This window comes from Lonchura striata, chromosome 1 (assembly GCF_050655825.1).
Source record: "Lonchura striata isolate lonStrDom1 chromosome 1, ASM5065582v1, whole genome shotgun sequence".
NCBI classification, from domain to species: Eukaryota; Metazoa; Chordata; class Aves; order Passeriformes; family Estrildidae; genus Lonchura; species Lonchura striata.
This window is the reverse complement of record NC_140703.1, coordinates 7,513,115-7,540,918: the sequence shown is the minus strand read 5'-3', so window position 1 is coordinate 7,540,918 and position 27,804 is coordinate 7,513,115. Positions and strand designations below refer to the sequence as shown.

Sequence of the window (27,804 nt, the reverse complement as noted above, 5' to 3'; positions counted from 1 at the left end):
TAATTTCTAGTTTTACGTTCATGCATATTTCTATCACATTTTATTTTTTTTTCCGCTTTTTAAATTTGTCCTCAGGTTTGGGACTTAAGCTTGTCATTGTCGTGTAACATCCTTATGTAGATTTTTTTCTCTATCCCAGTATGTACATTAGTTCGAAACCTGTTGAAATTTAGTTATGTTTAGCTGAAATGTCATACTTGTAGAACAGGGTCAATATATAGAATTAATGCAATATAAAACCTGACAGTATAAGATTTAAACTGATAAATTCTCAAATGAATTTACAATCTACTTTATATTTTTCAGCTTTACTTCAAGTAACAATTTCACTTAGCAAAGTTGAGCTCAGTGTGGGTGAATCCAAGTTCTTCACATGCACAGGTATGTATTAATTTTATTTTTAGGTATATAATTTTTGTTAAATTTTGAAATTTTTTATGTATTTATGACTGAAGCACTTGTTTCACAATATTAAATTAATATATTGTTGTATGTTCACATTGACTGTGAGAACTGGCAAACACTAGGACTTCACTGGCTTCACATTTCCAGTCTAGGATCTCATCACTTTACGCACTGAATCAGTTTGAATTTCTATATCAGTACATGTAGTTTATATCTGTTAGGATGCTTTTGTAGTTAAAAAATTGTCACTTATTTAAACTGAGGAATTAAATCCTCTCCAACCTAATAAGACAGTCAGGGACACTTTTTTTTTTGGTGAGGCAGTAATCAGTCAGGAGGATAAGAATTTGCATTTCCAGCTTATTGATATGGATCCTTGATGGTGCTGAGGTGAGATCCTCCATGGAGAGTGACACATGGCCTGACTACACTGACAGTGAAATTGCCTGACGACTTGACCTGTTGATCCAATCACTGACAGCCTGTTTCTTTCCTATAAGACTTTATACTCTTCTGTGGATTTTTCCCCCTCTTCAGATCCTTGAGCTGCTATTTACCCTGTCTCAATGATTGTACATCTGCCTGCAGTTTTGTCCTGCTTGTCTTTCCTACAGCTTGCATAATTTAGCAATTAGCTGACATTGCAGAATCACAGAATCACTTAGGTGGAAAATACTTCCAAGACTGTCAAGTCTAAGTTTTGACTGATCACCACCTTGTCAACTAGAGCATGGCACTGAATCAGTCATCCCTTGAACACCTCCAGGGTGATTCCACCATCTTCCTTGGTAGCCAGTGTTTGACAACCCTTTCCATTAAAAAATTCTTCCCGAATTTAGTTTAAATTCCTGACACTGCATAGACCATGCATTGGGTAGGCATGCACGTTGCATGATGTCCTTCTAAATGTATAAATTTTTGTCGGTTTTTGTTTCTTTTGTAGCCATTGGTGAGCCTGAGAGCATAGATTGGTACAACCCACAAGGAGAGAAGATCGTTTCTGGTCAGAGGGTGGTTGTTCAGAAGGAAGGTGTTCGCTCACGCCTCACCATTTATAACGCAAACATAGAAGATGCTGGTATATACCGGTGCCAAGCAGCAGATGCTAAAGGACAAACTCAAGAAGCTACCGTAGTTTTGGAAATTTATCGTAAGTAATCAATTAACAAATAAAAGACTGTGTTTTAAAAGCCACTAGCATAGAGAAAGTAAAGCCTCTCAAAATATCATCCCCAGCTCTGAGCTTTACCTTCCAAATAATTGCATCTCGCACAGTTTAGTAAGTAGACATTATGACAAAGATTTGAATTAATTGGAGGGCCACTTAGAAATATTGTAGATTGCTTTTCTCCTGTGTTTTAGAATGCCATCTTATGAGGGTGCACTGTCTGCCCCTCAAAGAAATGAGAAAAATAGGAGGAAAAAATAGATCAGTATAGTTTGTATTACAAGTGTGTATACAGTTTACAAATAGCACATTACAAATATGTGTATAAATAAAAATGAGGGAAGTGTCATTTAAAAAGTGGATTTTTTACTGAATTGTTATTTTAATCTCTATCTTTTGCTATTCTGGGCCTTATGAATGAGTTTTGACATAAGCCATTGAAGCTCAGTGTGATAAGTAGCCAAAATGGATTTCAATTGCAAGCAAAAACTTGAGGATCATATTTAAAAAATAAATGCATTCTATTGTAGTATGAGATTCTCTGAGAGATTTGAATAGCTTTTCTCTCAGTGTTGAATAACTACATTGTATCACATTCTTTAGATCAATCAAAAATACCTAAACGCTATGCATTAAACAAGCACAGTGAAGATGTAAGGCAAGGTCTTTGTTGGTGAAAGATGGGGCATATCCCAGCAGCCCATCAGCTGAGTTAGGATCTAAGTTCTTTGGAGAATAGGTTTTTTAAATGTGAAGGAATTACAATGAGAAAAAAATACAGAGTAGAGTGGTAAAGCACTGCTTCTGAGAGGTAGAGATAACTCAGAAAACAAAAGAGATTAAAAAAAATCTTCTGCTAAAACAACCTATATAAGGGTGGTAGCAGTGAGAAGTGATTACATGGTGGCTTGAAACACCACAAATAAAAGGATTTCAATTTTTCAGGAATTCATTTGTATGCATAAAACTATCAGTTTTTCCATTAGCAGAATGCTGAAGAAAGTAGAAATCTTTAGAAGCGTTTGTATGTGTTAATGTTAATAATTCTGAGGTCAGACAAACCTTCACACCTACACAAGTAATGTTAAGGTTTATGGGAACAGACATGTAAAATTTCCTTATTCATATTTGTAATATAAGAAAAAAGCAGGATAACTTTTGGTAGTCTTAGGGCCTGGTTTTTAGGACTCTCAGATGTCTGTGAGAGGTTTTTTTCTTACTTCATATAAAAAATCTATGAGAGATGTAACAACAGAGATGAAGCTGCATCTCTGACATAAGCTCCCCAAAGTTTACTCTGAAATGTAATTGGCCATCTTTGACCTGAGAGAACATAGGTTGGTTTGTTTATTCTGTGCGCAGGAATTCTTCCAGATTTTTTTGTTTGTGTTAGTCAACTGCATTAGATCTCATATGAGATCATGGATTAATGGCATCTTGGACTTCTAAAAGTACTGAATTTATTTGACACATGTGGAAAATAAAATATCATTTGACTATTTGAGCTTGGAAAAATTAAAAGCCTCAGCAGACCTAAAACAATCTTCTTAGTTCCTAAAAATAATGATACGATCTCTTACGAACTAATAGTCATAATAGGCCTAACAGTTTCTCACTGGCCTTTTAATGTATTGTACTCAGCTGCTCTTTTTCACAGTGAAGCAAAAATTCCACTTTTCTCATGAGAATTTTCCAAATTTTGATGGTTTTTATGGAAGGCTTAATAGAATAAAAACATGAGGTTTTAATTCAATAACAGAATAATGAGGAATAAAACCCACAAGAGAGTAAATAAACTATCAATATGAATACATAAACTTCTAAAATCTAGAGTTTAAAAACTGTGTTTTGGAACATTGAAAACAATGAAAATATGTTTATAAAACCTGCAGAATATATATAAATAAACAAAAGTTTGCATAATACGAAAGGATTGTAAAGTAATTTTTACAGACATAATCAGGATGATTTGAGTCTTATGTGGGAGAACTATGTTATGGAAATAATTCTCTACTATCACAATAAGAAGATTTAATAGTGGTATTTATCTTATTTGTTGTTGAATATAATTTTAATGCTAAGTTAAGTGTAAGACTTGCCATATCCTGTATTGTTTTATTTTTTTCCCTTTTCAGAAAAGCTCACTTTTCGCGATATAGTATCTCCACAAGAGTTCAGGCAGGGGGAAGATGCAGAAGTTGTTTGCCGTGTCACGAGTTCACCCGCTCCCATTGTCAGCTGGTTGTATCGGAATGAGGAAGTCACAACTATTGCTGACAGTTAGTATTTTGGTAACTCTTTAAGTTATACATTCCAATTGATATTAACACATTATTTTAAAAAAGGACTTTTTAAAGTCATAGTGGACTTTGTGGTGGATTTTAGTGGGGGGTTTTGATTAGTTCATCAGCCTAAATGTAATTTAACCAGGTTCTGTGATCTGTGGAGAATCTGTGTACAATGGTTCCCCACGTGTGTCTCTTTTCCAAATAGGAATTTTGCCTAGGTGTAAAATGATTGTCCAAATGCCCAAAAGATTGCCGGGAACTCCCTCACAGGATCTCTTCCTGGTGCACCTTGTCTGTAGGAGTTGAACCCATTTAGAGCACACAGAGATGAACTTCACTGCAGAACAAGCTGTGATACTGACCCTACACAGCCCTGACTTTGGGATACTTGGCCAGTTGCTCAGAGAATTCCAGGTGGAGAGGCATTTTGCATTATTGTGAGAGTTTCCTTGTACAAGGGCAAGTTACCCTCTAAGTTACAGGCAACTGGGATATAAGTGATCTGCTGAAGCTGGTCTGGTAAAGCTTGGATTAAGACAAATCTCACCTTCCCCACATGCCAGTTCTAAGTGTCTAGAGAGGCAATTACATAGGCAAATATTATTATTTTTACTTACGCCCACAAGAACTATGAATCATTTTTTTTCAGTGCTGTCTCAAGTGTCATCTTTGCCAAAAGATGACACTTTTTTTTACATTTTCTGAAAGTGGAACTAACATTGTTAATTAATCAGCTTTTCTAACTTCCCATCAGTTTTTCTCTCTGCATGTAACGAAACTCATGTAACTCAAAGTAGCAGTACGTATTTAAAATTCTTATTATTTCAAAATTTATTATTATTTTTATTTCAAAATGAAAATGAAAAGTTTATTGGGTGCTTTATGAAGTCAAATAAGAAAATGTGGAACAGTTGTTTGGGGGAAAAAAAAAAAACTTTGTTGATGTTGCTGGACTCAGTCTTGGGTTCCTCTCCATTGGGAAAGAAAGTTTGAAGAGCATTTTACAAAGTTTCGATATTTTATTCAACAGCTCTTTAGTAATGTCCTAGTATTAGACAGTATTTTATTGGATACTCTGGCTCAAAAAGTGGTACATACACAATAAAATTTGCAAGCCATGAGCCAAAATTCCTCTAGATTGGATTGAGTGCCACTGAAAAGACAGAAGTCCTTCTTGTCAGCCACAGCACTTAACATGTGATATGACTGAAGGGGGAGGTCATGTGGATGACTGTTCTTCTAAATCAGGCGTTTGAAGTTGAGAGGGTTGAGTCCAAACAACGCAGTGATTATCTGGAGTAGTGGAATGCCCAATTACTTCCAGATTCACCAACTCAAATCTGTTTAGTAAAGGGCACAATTTTATCACAATATCGATGGTACAGTGAATTTCTGGTGAATTATTAAAGAAATATGGATATTGATCTAGTACTGATATCCAACTGTGACGGACAAAAACTCTCTAACAGTTTAAAGTTAGAAAGTGTGTGTTAATTGCAACAGGCAGCGTGCAGGATAGTTCCCAAATACACACCACACATTTCAGGTGATTACAGAGCCCTTTTATCCATACAAGTATTGAATACCCAAAATACAAATACATATTCATCATTTTGGTACATCCCATTCCCCGCTTCCTATGCTAATCACTCCAAAAGCTATTAAGCATGCGTAGTTTGTTCCTTGAAATGGGTCGGTGTCCCTTTTATGGGGATGGGTCCCAAAATGAGGAAGTCAATGAAGTCTTCCTAATTCTGACCTTTCTACCTTTTCAATGCAAATATGACAAATGAACTCTTGGTAGAACTCCCATTCCTTGTCTTCAGTTGGTTTCAGAACAGAGGAGGCCACGATTGTCTTATGTTCCTAAAGCTATTTGTCAGTTTCTATATTCTTCATTATAAACCCAGATAACTAAACATTGTGCTGACAAGCAATTATTCATTAACTACTAACTCTTCATCAAGGCCTACTCATTTATTTTAATTAACTCTAGTAAGGCTTATCTCTAACTAAAATCTTAGCTCCTCTAAAATCTATAAATTCCTTAAAGTTTGTTTCACTGGTATACTCATGGGAATATCTATTGCTGTATCCATTATTCTGCAATGAAAGTTGAAAAGTTATCCAGCCAACATTTAGGTTTTACTAAGTTAACCCTCATTTTTTTCAATGTTTTATAGAAATGGAGATCACCTCCAGCCCTCCCAATCATCACACACATTGCATATCTATGGTTAAAAAAAAAAAAAAAAGTTTACCAATCCTTAAAGGTTAAAAAAAAAAGGTTGCATCTCCCCTTTTCAAGACATTTAGAGGCCCAGTTCTGTGTAGGTAATTGTATAGGAGCAGAACAGGAAAATATATGTTATTTTTATGTGGTAGTGTATGAAATTACATTAATATTCAAACCTGACTTTAATAAACCAGACATAATTAACATAAATGTGTGGATGATGTTAATGTCTTGTAAACTTGAATCAGGTGAAGCATGATTTTATTTATTTTTTTATTTTTTATTTCTTTCTTCATTTTATGGTAGAATTCTTACTACTAGTACAGAAGTCATTTGTTTGCTAGTTAAAAATGAAAGCTGCTAAATCTCATCATCCTCTGATATTGAAAGGTGCAAAATAGAACAAGAACAGCTGGGTAGCAGGGCTTCAGGTTCTTCAAAACCCACAATGTGTGAATTGCAGGAAGTCATTCTCCTCAGAAGAGTGAATTAATATTGACTAATTTTTGTGGGTTTACCTTGGTGAGCTTCCAGGCATCCACCCAGCCTTTCTCTTACTTATCCTCCTCAAGAGGTTGACCTCATCTGGATACCAGATGTCACCAAAGCTGCTCAATCACCTCCTCTGAAACTGGACAGGAGAGAGAGAATGTAAGAAAAGGCTCATGGATGGAGATAAGGACGTGGAGAAATCACTAGCCAATTGCCATCATGGGCAAAACAGATTCGACTCGAGGAAAATATAATTGCCAACGAAATCAGAGTAGGATAGTGAGAAATAAAAGTCTTAAATTTCACCTTTCCCCCACACCTTCTTTCTTCTTGGGCTTAACATGACTCCAAACATTGTCTCTGCTGCAACTTCCTCCTCAGGGGAGGATTCCTCATACTCTTCCCCTGCTCCAGTGTGGGGACACCTCCAAGAATTTCAGCAATCCTTCCAACGTCCTGTAGTTCTTCAAGAGCCACTCCAGCATGATTCCCCAATGGGCATCCCAGTCCTGGCACAAAACCTGCTTTGGCACATGGCTTCACAGGTCCTGACAGGAGCCTGCTCCAGCACAGGCTTCCCACAGGGTCACAGCCTCCTTCAGGCATCCCCCTGGTCTGACCAGGTCATCTTGGACATACAGGTGGATCTCTGCTCCCTTGTGGACAGCTGCTTCTCTGTGGTCTGCACCATGGCCTGCCAGGGAATCTCTGGTCTGACACCTCTTCGTCCTTCTTCACTGGGTGTCTGCAGTGTGGTTCTTCTCATGTCTTCTCACTCCTCCCCTGGCTGCAATTGCTGTTGTACATTAAATTTTCCCTGTCTAAAATCTGTTATTCCAGAGCTGCTGATGGCCCTGTCCAGGGCAGGTCCCTCTTTGAGCCTGCTGGCAATGGCTCTCTTGGACATGGTGAAACTTCTAGAAACTTCTCAAAGAAGCTGCTTCTGTATCCTCCCAAAGTCTTAAACAAACAAACAAACATAAAACCAAAAAACCCCACCTAAATACAGCAAGATTGTGGGAGAAAATGAGACAAGAATTATGTTGAGATTAAAACAGGAAGAATACTCACCAGCATTAGCAAAATGGGTTTGATGGAGGGGAAAATTAGTTGAATTTATTGCCAGTTAAATAGTGTTAAGTGTTGAAAAACAAATACAAAATTAAAGCAATATCTCCTCTCTCATTTTTACCAGATTTTACTCTTTCATTGCTGACTCCTCTACCTCACCCACCCCGAGGAATGCAGGGAGATTGGGGAATGGGGCCTGTGGTCAGTCTGTAATATTTCCAATGTGGATTCTTTCTCTGGGTTACAGTTCAGGATGAATTTGGGTAGCACAGGGCCTTCGAAGGATTACAAAGGGAATATTTTATCCTTGAGGCCAACACATCAACACATAAACCAAATACACTAGTTCAGAGAGAAGGGAGAGGAAAAATTAAATTCCGGTTCAGTTTACTCCTGAAGATTATAATTTTGCTCCTGCAAGTGCAGAAAAGTGTGTACATGGCTTTCTTTCAGAGCCTGATTTTAGTGTCCTTCAGCTCCTTAAAATGTGTATTGAATTTCAGTTTATGCTGGCCTTTGCAGAAGATAGAGTGCTTTCTTTTTTTGGATTATGTCTTTGTACCCATTTCTATGAAGTGTTAGGGAGTGGTGAGATATATCATTGACCAAGAGTGAATGAAGAAAGGAACAGGAGGAGGGAAGGAGGGCAAGCAAGCTGAAAATCATTAAATATTGGGCTGTAGAATGAGCACAAAGACAGTCTAGATAGAGAAGGAAACAGTATTTTGTTGCTTATTGTATTAAAAATTGCTCAATTTAATTTTTGAGATTCTTTTAATTATTCTGTGTAAATGCTCATAATTATTCCATTCATTTTGCAATAAATTGTTATTTACCTTACTCCTTGGAGTAAGTAGGAAATTATGGATGGAAAATCAAGATTAAATTCTAGAAAATTCAATGTGTTTTGGGATGAAGAAACCACAAATTTCTCAGCCTACATTTTCTTTTTAAATTAACAAATGTTTTGTCAATGAGTATTCCGATTGTACAGAGAAAGTATTTAAATATTATTTGTTTAAGTTAGTGTTCCTCATGTTGTCTTGATTTACTTGATTTATGCCACTTGATCTCTTATTTTCCTTTCTAGATCGATTTGCAGTATTAGCAAACAATAACCTCCAAATTCTTAAGATCAATAAAAGTGATGAAGGAGTTTACAGATGTGAAGGAAGAGTGGAGGCAAGAGGAGAAATTGACTTTCGGGACATAATTGTTATTGTGAATGGTAAGGAGTAAAGTTGATGAATTGCCTTCTTGCTTTGTTTGATTATTATAGCCTATTTCAAAGTATATCAGCTTCTAAAAAATGTTTATTAAATTGGTTAATATAATTGTCACATCTGTTTAGTATTGTTTTCCTATAAATGTAATTCCTTAATAGTGAAAAAAACATCTACTATACTATGGAAATAGAATTAATTATATTTAATAACATCAGTAAATGTACATATGTAAAGCATGTATCATTATTATCCATCATTTACAGAAAAAGAATTATTTCAAGACTTGAATTTCAGATTATAATAGCTCAGTCTTTTTCAGTGTTTTGCCATTTACTTTGAAAAAAACACATTTGATTTTTCATAATTATTCACCTTCACTGTGTAATGTACTTTATGAGCTGTCCCAAAAGTCACAGATACATTTTATTAAGTCTTAGTTACAGATTTTTTCAAATTTTATTTTTGTGATGAATAAAATATGTGAGGAGTTACCTGAAAATTTGCATTATATGTTTTATTAGTTTATAATAAGCCTCTAAGAAGGAAAAAAAGTGAATTGACACAAGATGGAGCATTTAAATAAACCTGTCTTAAACTCTGCACTGACCTGTTGAAAGATAACCATCTCTTCATATATTGCCTAGAAAGGACACCATTCATAAAGGGCATTTTTTATCTCTGCAGTCTGTTTAATGTCAACTTTTCAGTAAAATTCTTCCAGTGTGTCTTAAGTTTGGAGCTTTAAATGCTTGACTTGTCCTTCTCAGCAAACCCTGGGTTACACAAGTCATAATGTAAGGTGAAGTCACAGCTAGTTTAAGCAGAAAGAGCAGATTCTGGCACAGGTATTTCTTAGTCCACGTTGTCAAAAAGACTTCCAAAAAGCAGAATTCTCTAGATTGTTGTAGGTGGTACATTCTAGTGCTGCATTACCATGACTCCTGCTTGTGTACAATTCCAACTGTGCATTTGGTAGCATTTAAAATGCCAAATGAGATTTTATTCTGACTCTATTTATGTACAGGGATATGAATCCACCTTCTGATCACCTTTCATTTCTATCTGTTATTGATATTCAGTTGAACTGAGACAGTCTGTATTTAACTGAAAACATTGGGTTGCAAACTATGCTCTGTTTTCATATAATTTTTTGCTGAATTATTAAAAAAATGTGATAATTTGTATATTTAGTATGACTCCAGGCAAGAATGTTAACACTCATCTCTAAATTCAGTCTTGGGAGGAGAAGGAGCTGCCAAATAAGTGATTATGACATGGTTGGTCATGTAGAGTGACATCAATTAGGAGCTATTTCCTGCTTCACTTGTAGTAATAAATAGGTTTGCCTACATGAAGTTGAATGGATAAAACTTGATTCAAAATAGCTTTTAGAGTAATACTAAAATGCCAAAAAAAAAAAAATTGTAGTGGGTTTTTTTGGTGAAAAGGAAAGCCTATAAATGAACTGTATTCAAAAAAGAAAAGAAAAAGAATAAAGAAAAGAAGGATCAGTCTGTAGGCCACCAAAAGCTACATGGCTCTATTTCCACTGCATCTCCTTTTCCAAAAGAGAAAGAAGAAATAATACTTTGGAGGATAATGTAAGCTCGCAATAAAAAGAAAACATTATATATTTATATTTGTATGTAAAAGTTATTCAAATTTACAGCTTTACTGTTTATTTACTCATCTTGTTATAGTCACTGTAGAATCTAAAGGAATATGTAAGATCTATACAAACCATATTTCTATAACAAGAATCACAGAATAAGATGAATTGGAAGGGACCCACAAGGAGCATCGAGTCCAATGAAAAATTGTTCTTGTTTCAACTAAACCAGGACAGAAGTATGTAAGTTGTCCAAAGCAGGATAAACTGTAACAAAAGAACTTAGGGGTACTTCATGAAATCTGGCATACCATGGTAATTATAGTAGTTCATTTTCTTAAATTGAAGTTTGCATATGAACAAGTTTGCAAATTTACTCAAAAATAATTAAAAGTAAGTCTTGGACCAAAGTTTGATATCAGGGTAATTTCTAATGTATGGAAATCCTTGGAAGGTTATAATGGGTAAGACATTAACAGCTGGATTATCTCTTAGAAATCTAATGTTTATGTTTCTTTTCTACTTGCAACACTAACATTTTTGTAGCATTGTAACATTTCTTTTCTAGTTGTATTTACAGTGAGATCTGAATGTCATGATTTTCTGTGGTTTCAAATGGTTGATATAGAGGAGAATGAAAGAATTTAAGTCCTCCTGTAAACAGTTAACTTGGGGTTTTTTTTCTTTTTTTTTAAATTATTTTTCTCTAATACACTACTTAGATTTACTTTTTACTTTCTGAGAAGTTCTATAAAGTAGTCATCCTGATCTCACTGAAATTAATGAAAGAGAACTATTTACACAGTTATTATTTACACAAAAGCTGAGTTTTGCCACTCTGCTTTAAGTATGAAATGAGAGACTTACCAGCCTATCTTCATTTTGCTTTTCCTCTTAAACTTTAGATCCAACCTATGTACATAAAAGCATAAAAAGAAAAACAGATTTATTCCTTGAAAAAGGATAAGCAAAATAAAATTTTACTTTTCAAAAGAGAAAATAATATTTCATTTCATTGTCATTGCAGTATCTCTTGGGAGATTGAAGCACTTAAGTGATGCCCTGGACCGCTTCACAGTCCTGTAGTTCTTAGTGGTGAACAGTGAAGAGATTGCAACTTCTAGCAAAGAATTATCTCCTCATGTTCCCAACTGTTTTCAAAGTTCAAACATTAGAATGTCTGAAACATGGACAAAATAGCTAAAATACATTAAAAGCCAATGTAAAAATAGCTAAAATGCATTAAAAGCTTTCTAAGTAGCGTTGTGGGTTCTTTTTTATTGGATAAATTCCTGTTGAGCAGCAGAAGGGTTTTGTGTGCTGAGTAATGGCCCATGCAATTTCAGATAGAAAAGAAGTGATCTGTGAAACACTATGAAACACAACATTAAAAAGTGTGAAAAGTACATAAAAGCACACAATTACTTATCATTGATAATTCTGGTACATGATTTTATATTAATTTGATATACTCAAGATTAAGAAGTGAAATATTTGACTTTTGAAATATTTGGTAGAAAGCCACAACAGTTGGTTTTCAAGAGTGGGTGAGAAAAATCTGGTGGAGTGCAATGGAACACTAAAAACAAATTCATTGGGGTTAGCTGTTTAATCTTTTCATTAGTAAAGAGTAAAGATAAAAAGGGTAACTGAGTCACTCTGTCGTGTCACAAGATGTTCTTGCTAGCTGACCTCTATTTTGTGAATCTCTAATCTTTTCCCTTTCCTTCACTTTCTGTGGCTTTCATTCTTCTCCACAGATCAGCTTCCATCTAGTCTGCTTGGTTTTTTTTTTTATTTGTATATTTCATAGAATAATAGAATAGTTTGGATTGGAGGGGCCTTAAAGACTATCTAGCTTCAAACCCCTGCTGTGGGTAGGGACACCTGCTACAGCCAGTTGCTCAGACTTCCATCCAATCTGGCCTTGAACACTTTATATTTGCTTGTTAATTAGTAGAAGAGGATATGTAAACAGATATGTTAAATATCAGCCTATGAGTTGTCCTGTCTCAAATATTATTGCTATTTTTTTGTTTGGGTTGAAGCTCTTTGCAAACTGTTATGATTTTATAACAGTTATAAAATCTTATTATTATTATTAATGTTATAATTTTTTATAATAACTTAATCTCATCAAGAACAGAAAGAATTTGTCAATATCAAAACAAAATTAAATTCTTGGAAATACAAATAGATTGCATCCATTGGGTTCACACTGCATTGGTGCATCCATTGCATCACATTTGCCCTTTGGAAGCTGGTGGTATTCCTGCCTGGGAAGTTTGCTGGATCTCAGTAAAAGGAATTAAATATGCATAATGAAGACTCCTGCATACTGATCCCTCTTTTAGAAACACTAACATCAGTACATAGTTTTATGTCATATGTGTGTATTATCTTAAACATGCTAGTTGTAACTTCAGTCATCTTAGAGAAAGATGACTGTAAGAAAGTTGAAGAACTGCTGAGAAAGACTTCCAAAAATTTATTATATTAAAAAAAAATTCATAGATGTCCTGATAATATTTAAAATCTTGTATTTAAGAAAAGTAAAGAAATACTACTAACGAAGATTCACATGGTAACTTGATCCCTAATTGTAACCCTAAATTCCCAAACTAGCACAGGATCCTCATTTAAAATTTCTCCAGAAACACCTAAAATATTTTAATTTTCTTTCATTGGACATAATGTTTTATTTTTCAGTTCCCCCTGCAATCATTCTGCTACAGAAATCCTTCAATGCCACGGCAGATCGAGGAGAGGCAATAACTTTGTTCTGCAGAGCCACTGGATCACCTCCACCTGAGATCAGTTGGTACAGGTGAGTTCACTCGAGGTCTCCAATCAGAGTACATTGTTTTAGTACATCCCGATTTTCTATCACAGTCCATTAAGCTGTGCAACCTTAATTTCTCTACTGAATTTTAAGAGAATTTTCTGTCCATTTCTATTCTAACTGTTAAGGCTGGATTAAGCATTAATGTGTGAACAGACTCGCACAAATTCAATTGCACTCAGGTTGCCAGCAACTGAGGTAAATGTAAAAAGTAACAAAAATACCAGATTGTCATTATTTCTTCATGTTTGAGTGGAAAATAAATAAGTCCATATTTCAAAAACAGTACAAGAACAAGCTAACAATAATTTCTGCACATAAATGCACAGATATGCATGTATGCAATAAAGGTCAGAAATACTAATAAAAAAAGGTAACACTTTCCACATTTGTAAAAATAGATTTTAACCTTAGCTCTCTATTTAAATGAGATTCAGAAAGAGGCACAGATCTAGATACTTGTAGGACCCAGGAATGTGTCATTGAATAAGTTTCAGAGTAACTTAATATAATTTTATAAATATAAAATACCTTGAAAATGGAATTGCTTTTAAATCTCATGTGTGTTTTTTTCATTATATTAATGACACGAGCATAGTAGAGTTATGTCATTTGGGAACACTCACCATATAACATTTGTAAAAATTTAAATATCTATTTACTCTGTGTTCTTTCAATTTCAACAAAGATATGTATCATTCCTGGAATGAAAAGTCTCTCAATACTTCATACCAGTGCACATTTCTATTTTAAACCTGAATAATTTGCATCTACTTATATTATTTCAAGTGGATTAAAAGATCATCCCATTTTCAAAATGGGCATAGAAGAAATTTCCATCAATTCTTCAGCTCCTTTGGAACATTTGAATAATGTTAGATTAAGTTTATCTCCTTTGACTGATATCGTAATCTTGCTATGCCATAGGTCAGTTGTGAAGATGAATTTTCTCTCATGCAACTTGAATCCCAGGAGATCTAAGTAAATAGAATGCAAAATTAATTCCTTAACGTGGCTTAAAATTCAAAATGTAGTGAAAAGGAGGAAAAATAAACCCAAAATATGTATAGCCCAAATCAAAGAACTGATATTAAATTCAAATAATATTATTTTTATTTGGTGTCTTTGAATACTTTTTTAAATGTCTGTCCTGTGTGGCCAAAATTCATAAGAGTTGCCTGAAATCTGCTATCCTAAATGGTTTTGGTGTATGACAACAAGCATCATGGTCTATATTAAGGAAGATTAAATAAATTTCCACTATTTGTGGATATTTCCATTAACAGTTGTGGGATTTTTTTTTTTATGTTTTATAAATACCATGGTACACACACAGGCCAAGTGTCTTGGAGAGACACTTATTTCTGTGTACACTGATTAGAGCCCACTGAAGGTTTTCTCTGTGGTTGTACAGCCCTTGAGCAGCTACATTTTTAAAACATTCACTAAATATCTGTTGTAAAGATTTTCCAGAAGCTTTTCAGGATTGTGGACTGGATATTGAGTCAGGCATGTGCAAACTTCTGTTCCTCTTTCAGGAACTATTTCATAATGAGGAATATTGGCTATTGTGCCTCCCCTTCAGTTTTGATGGTTTTTCCCCCACCTTTGATTCTCTTTTAATTTCATCTGATTAGGGTGTAAATTTTTTGTCAGTAGAAAATATTCTTGTTTCTTTTATTTGCTGACATTGAGATTTTTATAAGATGATACATCAAAAAGGACATCTATCCCTGGGACAAGATATTATTATAGATATGCAAGAAGGGGCAATAAATGGGGGAAGAAAATTCCTTCTATTTTCACGGAAAGCAAACAATACTAAATTGTATTCCAGTCTTAAATTTTTGCATCAAATTTCTGAAATATCTGTCCTGAAATTTTCAGGACGATTTTCATTCATTTAGTCAATTGAAAGGATTCATAATCAGCTGATCTCTTCACCTGTCCTTGGTCTTATCTAAAAAGTATGTAAAGACCTTGGTTTTCTACAATAGTTGAGAGAGGGTTTTTTAGAAATTAGACTGAGAATAGGAAAACCTGGTTAACATAATTATTCTTGATTTTGAGAAAAATCTAGAAAGCATTGTCAGTGATTGTTAGGGTAGTTTATCTAAACTAATTTATCTAATATTAATGTTAATGCTTGTCATCCACTAAGAAAATAATTGAATATGTTTATCAGAATCAATAGCAAATTATTCCATATTTTGTCCTGTTTAGTATGCTTTTTGATGTTGAAAATAAGTTGGTACTAACCTCAGTTCTATTGTGTTTCTATTTTAATAAATAAGTGAAATTATGTCTTGAATTTGATAAAGTTTTAGTAGTGATTTTGTAAGGATTATAATTATTGGTCACAGCAAATTAAGGGAATTCAGTTTTAAACACAGCTTCTCCATTTATCTATGTGAGTTCTGTCATTTTATTTAATTTGTCTCAGGCTAAACATTTTTAAAATGGGTAGGTGTAATAAAGTGACTTAATGGAAGCCTGTTTTCTGAATTCTCTGAGTAGCTAGGTATAGCTAATGGCCTCAGAGAGATGGTGTTAGGTATTCTAAGAGAAAATAATCATAGCATTTCCTGATGTCTCATTACAAACATTCTGAAGTATATTCAGTATCCTGGAGAGCTGTGGATAAGTACTGATAAAAAGGGTGGTAAATTATTTTTTACTTCATTCTGCTGCAGGATTTTGACTTCATGGTGTAAAAAATATATCCATGCCTGTTAAAGTGGTTCATCAAGACTGAGGACTTGTGTTACACACATTTCCATGTTCTTCTGTCTTTGTTGCCTTTTAAAATAGGCTCTCACACCAGTTATTCACTCATTCAGTCTAATGAATTTTCTTTATTAAGGCCTGCAGAATCTGGATCTCTTCAAAGGTATTCTTACAGTCCACTACTATTTTAGTCAACTAAAAAGTAAATTATCTCAGTTTTTACTATCCTTATTTCGTTTTTGGTTTCCAATTAACGGGTTTTAACAGATCAACTTCAGATAGGCCATGAAAAATATCTGTATTATTTAAATCAGATGACACTACTCTTGAAGGGACTCAAGTGTGTTAACTGTAAATGAGATGCTGGACAAAACAAGAGTCTCAAGCTTTTAGTTCTTTAAGACATTAGCTAATGTGGTGAAGTTTGAACTATTTACACTAACCATTTTCATTTCCAGGTGCTGATGATATTTAGATTTTATCAATTTAAAATGGATGCATCTGAACTAGTATGAATTTTTCTCCAAAAATCCTTTAGTGCACTTACAAAAAGTAGTCATTTTGAAATACCTTGTCAAGAAGAAAGGTCATCAAAGTTTAGCTGCTGCTCTATTTCATATATGTGTATATTTTGTTGATATTTTGTGGACTAAGAGAATCTAATTAATTCTCCATTGAACTGGTATCTCTGTTGAAGCTGATATTACATTAATGTAAAGCATAACCTTCAGAGAGGCAATACACTAATGGAATTAAATTAGCCAGGACTGAAACATAATGATCCTAATGTAACTACAGGTCATGAACTGGAAATCTTTACTCGTGTGAATAGTCCTCCTGAAAACATTATTTATAGCTGTGGAGATAATTTACACTGCTAAAGTTTAGCTGAATCAATTTCCTGGACTTAGAATTATCTTACAAAATAAATAATCCACTTTAAGTATACTATTCATGTCTTCCTGTTATCCAATACCAGCATCAATATGAATCTCTCTGTTCACTAGAGGGTCCAGGGAAATACTAATAATCTGATTTCTGCTGAGAAACTGCTATAGATATCTATGGTGAAAACAGGTACCTGGAAATTGCTTCTAACTTTGAATACATCCTTTTGTCTCCTGAAAGATCATTAGGGGGTTTGTGGTTGTTTGGGATTTTTGTTGTTGTTTGTTTCTTTGTTTGTTGTTGTGTAGTGGGTTTGGGTGGCTTTTCTGTTTGTTCTGGTTTTAGTTAGGTTTGGTTTTCTGCAAGACTATGTAATATGGAAAATTAGGCCTTTCCTGTTCTGTATAATAGTTTCTGTGATTTTCTTTGGAAGGGAAATGAACAAGTATCATAATAATGTCTTGAAGTTGGTAACTAAGTGGATTAGAGTTGTTTACAAAAAAATGTTAGTACTAAGTGCAAACTATTTTCAGGGTACTCCTACTAACAGTTAGAATTCTCCCAAGAAGAAAAGATGTGTCCTCACTTTGAGAGAAAATATTATTTAGGAAAATACAAAATATATGTAGTTATCATTATATGAGAATAAAATGGAAATATTTTTTGTTCAAATCTTGAAAAAAAATTATAGTCTTAAACTAGGAATATTGAATAGAATAGAATGTTTGAGTAATGCCCTCTTGAAAAAGCAGCTGTGTGTAAGCCAAGGTGCTCAAATGGACTGGTCAAGCCTCAATCAGCCCTCAGAATTGCCTGCAGATTTTATTATTTCTGCACCATCTGGTCACAACTCATTCTAACATCTGGAGACATGCCTGCTTGCTAAGTTGTGGCTAGCCAAGAACAACTGAGAGGAAATAATTTGGATGGGCTCTTGATGTGCCAATAGGGTCTACGTGAATGTAATTTAAATTTTTTTAAAGTTTCTACATTGTTACTAGAATGTGAACTGCAGCAGTTACACTTGAAAAATATACTTTTAATATTTTCTCACATACAATATATAACCAATTTCCTTATGACCTTCCTTGAGTGTGAGCCATATGTTAGAATCCTAGTCACAACCATTTTTCTAACATTAGGTCAAGAACATTTAAGAATAAAGGTATTATAGTATTTTTAATGCATTTATATTTAATATCTATATCTTAACCTGACAATTAATTTGTGATTTTTGAGGCTGATTTAATAGCAGTCTCTACCCTCAAATATTATTTTCAGTGTGTTGATGCTTCTATAGCTCATTGTTACTGGAATTCAGTGGCTGATTTATGCTTTTATTTCTTTTTTTTTAGGAATGGTAAACTTGTTGAAGAAAATGAAAAATATGTCCTGAGAGGAAGCAATACACAACTAACAATAAGAGATATAAAAAATATTGATGCGGGTCCTTATATCTGTAATGCTAAAAACAAAGCAGGAAATGACAAAAAACAAACAGTCCTTCAAGTTTTTGGTAAGTACTGCATAATATGGTTCATCTTTCCTTTTAAAATGTAAACAGTAAGGAAATAAGTGTTAATGCACAAATTTCTGCAAGGTGCCTACTGATGCAGCAAAGTACTTTCTGTATGATTTTACAGCTTCTTTCCTCCCTGTTGGCTACTTAAACCTTTACATCTGAATTTCATTTTGAAAAGGTTATCTTCAGCATTTGCTGTTCTGTTATTCCCATATAGAGTGGAGTGTTAAATACTTAATTCACTCTGGTTTTAATTTAGAAGTTGGCTGCTTGCAAGAAAATCAAGAGGGGAATGGGGGAAATTCTGAAAGGGGGTAAAGCAGGTTATCTTGACTTCTAAGCAGTGAGGGTTTCTAGTAAGGCAATGCCATGCAGAGATCTTACTAATATTTTTTTTTAGTTTATCTTTATTGATGTCTATTTTTTATGTATACAATTGCAGATATAGTCACAAAAATGTTGTGTGTACTGAGCTTCAAAGAATAAAAGTAATAACCTCAAAACTCTTATTTCTATGTTCCACCACACCAGCTGTGCTAATGATTCCCTCCTTTACATAGAACTGATAATTTATTTGAGGTTTTGTTGCGATATAATCTAGTTAGAGTAAATATTCATGAGAATGTGGAAAACAATCCTCAGAATCACTGTGCAAAAAAAGGCTGTAACTTAAGAAAAACCTACAAAAATGAATGTGTTGGGTTTTTTACATTAAATATAGGTTGTATTATAGAGAAAGATAATTTATATTTGAACAGTTAAATGCCAAACTTAAGACAGAGGAAATTAATTGCCAGTTGAAAAAAAGCAAATATTTAGTGTTTGACATTAATTCCTAGCTAAAGCTAATAATAATTTATGAAAGAGAAAGAGTTCTAACAGGAGAGGGTAATACATCCCACTGTCTCCTCTTTGAGAAACTCTTTATGCTGTGTTGTCTCCAGCTCTGTACTCAGGACTGCCTAACCATTGGGCTGTTCTGAGGTACTTGAGAGTTACTCTCCATTTCTTTTCAAAGGAAAGAAGATGAAATAAAATCTTAAATTTTATCCCAACCTCAAGAAGTACAGCATCTTGGTTTGGAAAACTGAAATATTTCATTCAACTTTATTTCCAAACGTAAAAAAAAATAAAATAATGGAAGGAATAGAAATTACTTTCTAATTTTAATATTAATTTAGGGAAATTTCACTTAGAAATAACTGTGTGTGTTATACAAGTAATTTTAAGTGTGCCTGAATTTTACTTGGTTTACTTTCTTGCCTAGAGCAAGGAGATTTTTTAATGAAAGGGATAAGGAAAAGGAGACACCAGCCTTAGAGTGAGGATTTCCTTCGTATATTTTTTCATCTTTTACCAACCACTTTTCTGGGGACTCCATGGAAAATGAAATCCTACTCTTTTAATGGATACAATGAGTTGGTTAAATCCATTATGAACCAACACATCCTTAATGTTTCCATGACATCCTAAACTCCTAAATTTCTTAGGTATTTTCTTTCTTGCATGGAAAATAATTTCTAATGTTTAAGTGTCTCCTACATCTCTGTCCTGAGAGGTTGTAGCTAATTTGTAATGCAGCAGAATTTTAATGTCTCCTACAGTAAACTTCACTTTTGCCTCTTTCACACAGATTATGCACTGTCATATATACAGCCAACAACTACTTATCTTTTTTCCATTAAATGTGTTAAAAAAAGATTCAGTCTGAAAATGGCAAGGCAGATGGCTGGTTATTATAGCTAAATAGTACACAAACAACTTGTTTATGTTAAATTGACCTATTAAATTGCATTTTTCTCTCCCACTTCATTAGCTTATTTGTCTAACATGTCTGCTATCTTTAATTTTAATTTACAATGCAGACTCCTTAGGGCAACGACTACTGTTTCTGCAACAAAGCTCTGGCAGTGTTAAAACTCATAATAACAGTAATATAACCATAATGCAATAAAAATAATAGTAACAGTATAGAATTCCCTACTTAAACTTTCTAGAATACAGGACTTTTGAACATACATGTTGATTTCAGTGTCGTATAATAGCCACATATTTGGTTTCCATGCATGACCTAGAATCTTTTATTTAACTTTGGGTTTTTTTTCAGGATCAATGCTAAAAACTCATTTTTACTCTGATATAAAATGCTTGTTCTGACAGTTTTTCTGCAGCTCTGATATATGTGTGGAAACCTAAGGCACATGCCCTGCTTTTCCCAGTTCATCTGTATCACTGCTTTGTTCTAAAAAGAGAGAAAAATCTATGTTTCTCTCAGTCTTTGTTGATATGACTTGATTATCTCTGTCTCTCCTCCTCTTATCTGCTATAGCTTTTTTCTGTATCATTTCCAATTACTACCTAAAATATCTTATCTGTTAATGCTTAGAACTTGTGCTAAGGTTTTTAATTCAAATTCACTTATGTTTCCTACTGAACAGTTTGAAATGATAGGTATTCATCCTTGAATTCTTTAAAAATAGTCTCTGTATTTATCTCTATTTGGTAGCTATCACTTTCATTCACACTGTTCTACTTGATTTTTTCCTTTTTTATTTTCAGTAGTAACTAGCCATATTTTTAAATATCTGTGTTTAGATGCATCTAAATTGGCATTTTCAATTATGAAGTAACACATTTTTACATCTATGGACAGCTCAAAAAAAACCTCCAAAAATAATATAATAACCAGCAGTTGATTTAACAGTCAATAAATTCAATACATTGAAGCTTCCTACATCTTCTTACTTTCTGCAAAGTAAACATTAATTTTTTCATCATTCCTTCTTGAAGGTGATGGCAGTAGTCTTCATTTATGTTAGGATAAAAAAATATAATCAGACTAAATGAAAGAAAATTAGCTTTAATTAAAGACATATTTGTGCTGAATATGAATAGTGTTTATATTCCTAGGCTTTTCATTTTGTTTGCCTTAGTAACTTATTCCTAATTCTTTATCACTCAAATACGTGGTTATACTTAGTGTTGAGGTTTTCAACAAGTATTCTGTTTTCTGTACTTAGGCCACAGAAAGCTACATCTATATGTTTAATGATTTATTTTCCTGGAAAGAAAAAATATTATTTTTTTAATCAGAATCGACAAAAATAAAAATTTAAAGGGAGTTCTAGTATAAGGTAATTCAAAGTTCTCTGTTATATAGGTGTTTTACCTACATATCAGTGAGAGGGCAATCTGAGTAATATTTTATTATAAAAGTATTTTGTTGGCATTTCAGTAGGTTCTGATAAATGACTTCATGAAAAACAAATGAGGGGATACCTCAAAAAGCATTTACAAAAGACACTTTGTACTTAATGCATAGTTTAAATACATAGTATTTTTATTTTCTAGATGCTTTTTAAATTATAATCTGAATGCTGTTTACTGGAAAAGTTTTTTTACATTCAAAATGTATTTTTTATTTATTATTGAGAAACTATATGCTGTTATTAATATATTTTTGGTCATCTGCCAGATAGGAGGAAATATAATGAACCTCTTCTATCTCATCCCTCTTGTGTTTATTCCAAATGCCAAAATTCAAAACTTTTATGTTAATTTAGTCCTTCAAAATCCATTCATCTTGGAACCAAAAATGCTGTCTTGTACTTCTGAGACTGGGGTGATGAGTTGTTTAAATGTTTCCCTTATTTTCATTCTTAATGCTGCATTCCTTTTTATTGTGCCTGGAGCATACCTTAATAATTTTCTTTTGGGCTTAGTAAGTACATTTATATGTGTTTTAATATGCTTTTTGTGGTTTGTTTTGTTTGTTATGAGATGCTATTCTATTCATATGTGGAAGCTTTTCATATAAATTCACTGATACCTGTAGAAGGAGAATGCCATGGATCTGTGTATGGAGCTACCTGTGCTGGCTCCTCCCTGATATCATAAAGTCACCAACTGCAGCTTCACCAAGTACAGCTCCACACTTACAGATGTAATGGTAGTGATGTCTTGTGAGGGCTGACCTAGAACACAGACTAGGCAGGAGTAAAAGAATACAGTTATTCTTTAGAGATTAAAGAATAAATTTATTAAAAGGCCTCAATGGATACGCCTTGGGCAGTACAAGAGCCTGGCCAGAGCTACAGCCAAGATGAACCCAAAATGGTCACAAAATGGACAACTGGTCACGAGATCCCACCACTTTTATATGTTCTGATTCATTAACATATTGGAGTTAATTGTCCAATTGCAGCTTGAGATTATGAAGTCCCATCCTTCTTTTTTTCTCTCTTCAGTCCACCATTGTTTATGCTCTTGGGCCTGAGATTTGGATCATTTATGCTTGGTCCCCAGCTAAAGAAGGAATTGTTTTGTCTGCCTACTCTGTGAAGAGAGCTTGCTATCCCCTAATAGGAAGCTCAGAACTACACACTAAAGCAGCACAGAATCTGAAAAATATAAAAGCTAAAACCTGAGGCATCATTAGAAGTTCATGCGTTTTCTGCATTCATTTTTTCTCCTTATTACTTCATCAATTTTTGGAATACTTATATTTTTAAAATAAAAAATATCCAATCTGTAAAGAAAGTGATGACAGTTGTCCCAAAGACAAGTCTTGAACTCCTCCGAGTATGAAGTAGTAATAGCATTTTAACATGTTTCAATAGTACCATCCAAAGAGAGAGACTCAGTTCATGGTGTGCTGAGTCAGGTCAGCATTTCATACTGGTATGTGTGCAAATCCTTATCATATAAGGAATCAAATTTCTGAAACCTCATTCTGAGATATTTCCATGCTGGTTCTAGCTTGTTTACTAAGCTCAAATTGTACCAGGAGTTTCCAGGAGGATGGGGTTGCAGTTTTGCCACCAGATTCAAATGTGCCTGTTCAGGAGGACAGCAGGAAGGGGCGATTCCTCCTGGGATATATTAATCAAGTGATTCATCAGGCAGCCATACAGACACACACTATGCCTCTCACCAGTACAAGCAAGTTTGTATCAATATCAAACTGTTTAAAATAATTATTTTGCTGAAATATAAGCAAGACTATCTCAAGCTTTATATATGTGTTGCTTTCCATGACTGATGAAACTCTTTCTTAAAGGTATAACTAGAACTCTGTGAGTTCAACAAATATGTACCTTTTCCAAGAAACTGGTTGTAAGCAAAACCTTCAGACTGCTGTCATGTTCATCATAAGCTTTATGAGGAGTCTGTACAGACACAGCAATGAGACAAATCCAGAATAGTCCAAGGAAGGAATCTGAGTGAAACTTGTTTACTAAGGAAGTGTTAGAAAACTAAAACCCTACCTTCTTAGCTCAGAAAATAAACTTTCCAATTAGTAAATGTTGTTTTGTTTTTTTTTTTTTTGGCATGCCAAATAATATATTTAACAATCCTTGTCTAGTAATCATAGTTCCTTGCCTTAAATAATTTTAATGAAGTTTAGCTCCTTTCTATATTCAAGTGTCCTTTCATTTGAGCCAGGTCATTTAGCTTACAAATATTTCAACTACATCACAACATCTATATTTCAATATTTTTGTCTAAAGAAAGCTGCAAAATGCTGAAGGCTCCCTGAATTTGCATTCCAGGGCTCTGTATTTTTATTTGCTTCATATTTTCTAAAATACAAAAAGCAAATACCAATTCAGTTTGAAAATGACCTTATCAATTTAGAAAAAACAGTTAAAAAATTGGAGGCAGGGGTGTGGGGGAAATGACTGCTTCAGTATTTATGTCAATACTAGTTTTGGCATTTTCAAATAGTTTTATTTACATGTACACAAATGTATTTTAATATTTTCTAATGTCCAAAATGTCACTGAAAAGTATTCAAACAGTGTAAAAACTTCTAGTCAATAGTAAGTTATGACTTGTGACCTACAAAAATTAATTAATTAAATAATATTCCCCATATGAGCTCTCTTCTTCCAGGTAATAACTGTCAGCTAGATGTATTTGATGAATAATCAGTGCTTATTCCTTTAAATGTCAGGTACTCTTGTCTAAAATGTCAAGCTAAAACTTTTTGTCTTGTAGTGATCCATTTGAAAAAGGTCTTAAAGGAATTCAGAATAAGTCTAAGGTTAAGAATTATTTTTGTGTTTTGGAACATATATCATCTTGAGCAAATTACATTGTTTGTTGTGTTTTCCAGATGGGGAATAATTATAAAATTTGAGAATTTTTGGCATGTAACACTATGTATGATTGTTCTAAAAAAAAAAAAAAAAAAAAAGCTTTATGTCTGCTATAGCTCTTTAGCTCTTTCCTTTTTTCCAGGGATGATGATATATCAAAGTAATGAAAGGATAGAGTAGTTTATTTTGTAGACAGGTGATATGGCTATAGAAATATAGTGCTTGAGTACCAAGGTGAAATATTTCATGGGCATTTGAATGATTCTGAAAGTGAGAGTAACAAAGTTATTTTGGAGTTTAACATAATTATTTTTTGTCTCTAATTCTGGTGGGGCTTTTAGGTCTTTCCACTGACATCCCTTTTGGTACCACAGAGGAATTTTGTATTTTCTTGGCCAAATTGATATCCTGATGTAATGATTTGTTTGCTACCTTCTACTGCACCTGATAAATCTGCATCCAGTTGACATTTCAAGACTTCTTGATCACTCAGGGTGTTTACTTTTGTCACATGATCTCATTCACCATAGATTATATGTTAATGAAGCAGGATATTAGTTCACTGCTTTCTTAGGTAAAATGCTACTTGTTTCTCATCTCTGTGCAGTAAACACAATAGTTTATTCATAATAGTCAAGGGTGAACAGACAGTAGAGAAGCAACAGAAGGAATATGGAGAAAAGGAATGAGAAGTGAGACCAAGAATTGTGTGGAGGGAATGGATAAAAGGTAGGTGATGTGCCTCCAGATAGCAAGTTTGAAACCTGCTTTTATTATTCTTCTCGATGATGCTGAATGCAGCATCTGTGAGACTGTACTTAGGAGCCATAAAATGAAGCAGGAGACTGGACATGAGGAAAACACACCTCACCAGGACAGCCAGGCAGTGCACCAGGCTGCTCAGAGGTTGTCTACTCTCTGTTCGTGTCGTTTTTTGAAACAGTGCTTGACAAATCCCTGAACAGTCTGACCTGACCAGGGTCTGTTGATGCTGTGTTGATGAGGGGGCTGGTCAAGAAGCTCTCCTGGTGCCCATTCCAACCAGAATTATCTTTCCCATTTTGATCTATGAACAGAAGCCAATATTGCTGTTCTCCAGAGCACACATTTTAGTAACCCCTATTAGAAGACAGGCTTACACCTCTTTATTTTCTGTTCCATAAGGAATACACTGTAGTAGTGCTTCCTCAAAACTGAAGCTCCAAGAAACTGCTTATAAAATACATTGCTTTCAACAAACATCCTTAAAGCTGATGAAGTAAATCCTAAGAGCTGCCCAGTTTTTATTCACTCATGTAAATTTTATTCGCTGCTTTTGGGTGCAAACATATTGAATCATATTCTTATTACAGGATTACATGTTGGGTTTTCCAGGTGGATGAGTGTCTTCTTTAATGCATAAGGCGAATAAATTCAGTGAAACTTATTAATCATTATATATAAGGTAATATATAGGACAAAAAAGATTTAATTGAGGTACTTGGATGTCATGAAAGAGACTAATACTCTATGCACAGTACCAATACAGAGTTCTTGTGTGATATTGTACAGATAAAACCTCGATGTAAAAGTATTCACATATAACCAGAAATTGTATTGTATGTATAAATAACCTGATGAGGTACAGTACAGATTGAAAGATTTAGCTGACATGTAATGGAGGCTATAAAGCGGAGTAATTTGAAGAATTCAAACAATATCTGGACTTTTTAAAATGTATCTTACTAACAGTTTACTTGGTAAGTAAGGATGAGCACCTTTGTATCAGAGGACTCTTCAATTCTCCATGGTGTTAATACCAGTGAAATATGTTTGTTGCTGTGGGGGGGTTTGTTAAATTCTGTAATTAATGTAGGCCAGTGAAACATTGCTAAAGATCAAAGTCAAAGAATGGTAATAATTCCTATTTTTCTTTTCCTGAATAATATGCATTTGAAGGCAAATACTGGTTATTATAGAATCAAAGAATGCCTGAGATAGGAAAGCACCTCTGGAGACCACCTGGTCCAGAGTCAGAGAGAATAGATATCTCAGGAGAAGTCTAGCTGGGCTTTGGTCATCTCCAGGGAGGGAGACTCCACAAGCTCCTGGGTAGCTTGTCCCTAAAGGGGGGAAAAAACATAAATACAGCCACAAAGCCAGACCAGCCAGGACCCATCCCACTCTACCCCACCAAGGGAGCAGGATGTCCAGCTCATGGGGCATGCAGAAATGCTTGCTGTGCAACCTGAGGTCAGAAAAGTTAATTGCTTTTATAGATAATAACATGAAAGCCTTAATTAGTAATAATAATAAAAAAGTTGCTTGACAAGAAAAAAAAAAGTGGTTTTAAAGATCGATTTTGATATGACATTCTTTGTGCAGGATCAGTAATGCAATTTGTATTTTTAACAGTGCAGCCTCAAATAATACAACTTAAAAATGAAACCACATTTGAAAATGGGAAAGCAACTCTCATCTGTGAAGCAGAAGGAGAACCTGTCCCAGAGATTACTTGGAAAAGGGCCATTGATGGGATGACGTTCTCTGAAGGTGACAAGGTAAATATACCTCTAATATATAAAAGATCTAAATATGCATTGTCTACCTAATCTTCTTCTTGTAAGCAGAAAATTAATTTGGACATAGTTTAATTCTAGATTCCTCTGGAATTAGAAGGAATTGCTATTTTCTAAGGAAGTAAGAGAGACATGGAGATTCTAAATTTTAAATTTAGAAAAAAAAGAAAAAAGAAAAAACAATCAAATGCTGAAAGGCAATTTATATCTATACCTTAAATTGTCATACATAATCCCTACTATTGGTTTCAATTTCATCTTGATCTTTATGGCTACACATAATCCTTTTTCAGAATCTTTGGATTCTGTCCAGTAATCCTCAAAATACAGTGGCCCTTAAAGATGTTTTAAATTTAAAAAAAATATTAATAATTCATAGTTCTTTATTTTCCACTTCCCCTTTTTTCTTCCATTTTTTTCCTCTCACAGAAGACAAACTGAGCCTATTTTCCCATTTTGTCTCCCCATTTTAATATTTTATTACAAAAGTAAGATGAGTAGAGAAAAATTGTAGTATGATAATGGAGAAAGTCAGTTAGTGTAGGAAAAGGAGGAATGGTGACATTAGGTGGAAATTAGGTGTAATGGTGAAATGAAAAGGGAATGGTGCAATGCAATTCCTGACCATGCTTATAGCAAGCTGTGTTTCTTCAGAGTTCTTCTTTTGCCCT

General features: G+C 34.0%; 1 protein-coding gene across 1 annotated transcript in view; it reads left to right on the top strand.

Moving 5' to 3' along the window:
* Positions 1–27,804, top strand: part of NCAM2 (neural cell adhesion molecule 2) — a 263,496-nt gene that overhangs the window by 135,265 nt on the left and 100,427 nt on the right. The window contains exons 2-8 of the mRNA XM_077790949.2: positions 307–381; positions 1,349–1,555; positions 3,709–3,852; positions 8,751–8,888; positions 13,205–13,322; positions 18,308–18,468; positions 26,970–27,115. Of these exons, the coding sequence (XP_077647075.1) occupies positions 307–381; positions 1,349–1,555; positions 3,709–3,852; positions 8,751–8,888; positions 13,205–13,322; positions 18,308–18,468; positions 26,970–27,115 (989 nt within the window). The remainder of the gene's footprint in view (positions 1–306; positions 382–1,348; positions 1,556–3,708; positions 3,853–8,750; positions 8,889–13,204; positions 13,323–18,307; positions 18,469–26,969; positions 27,116–27,804) is intronic.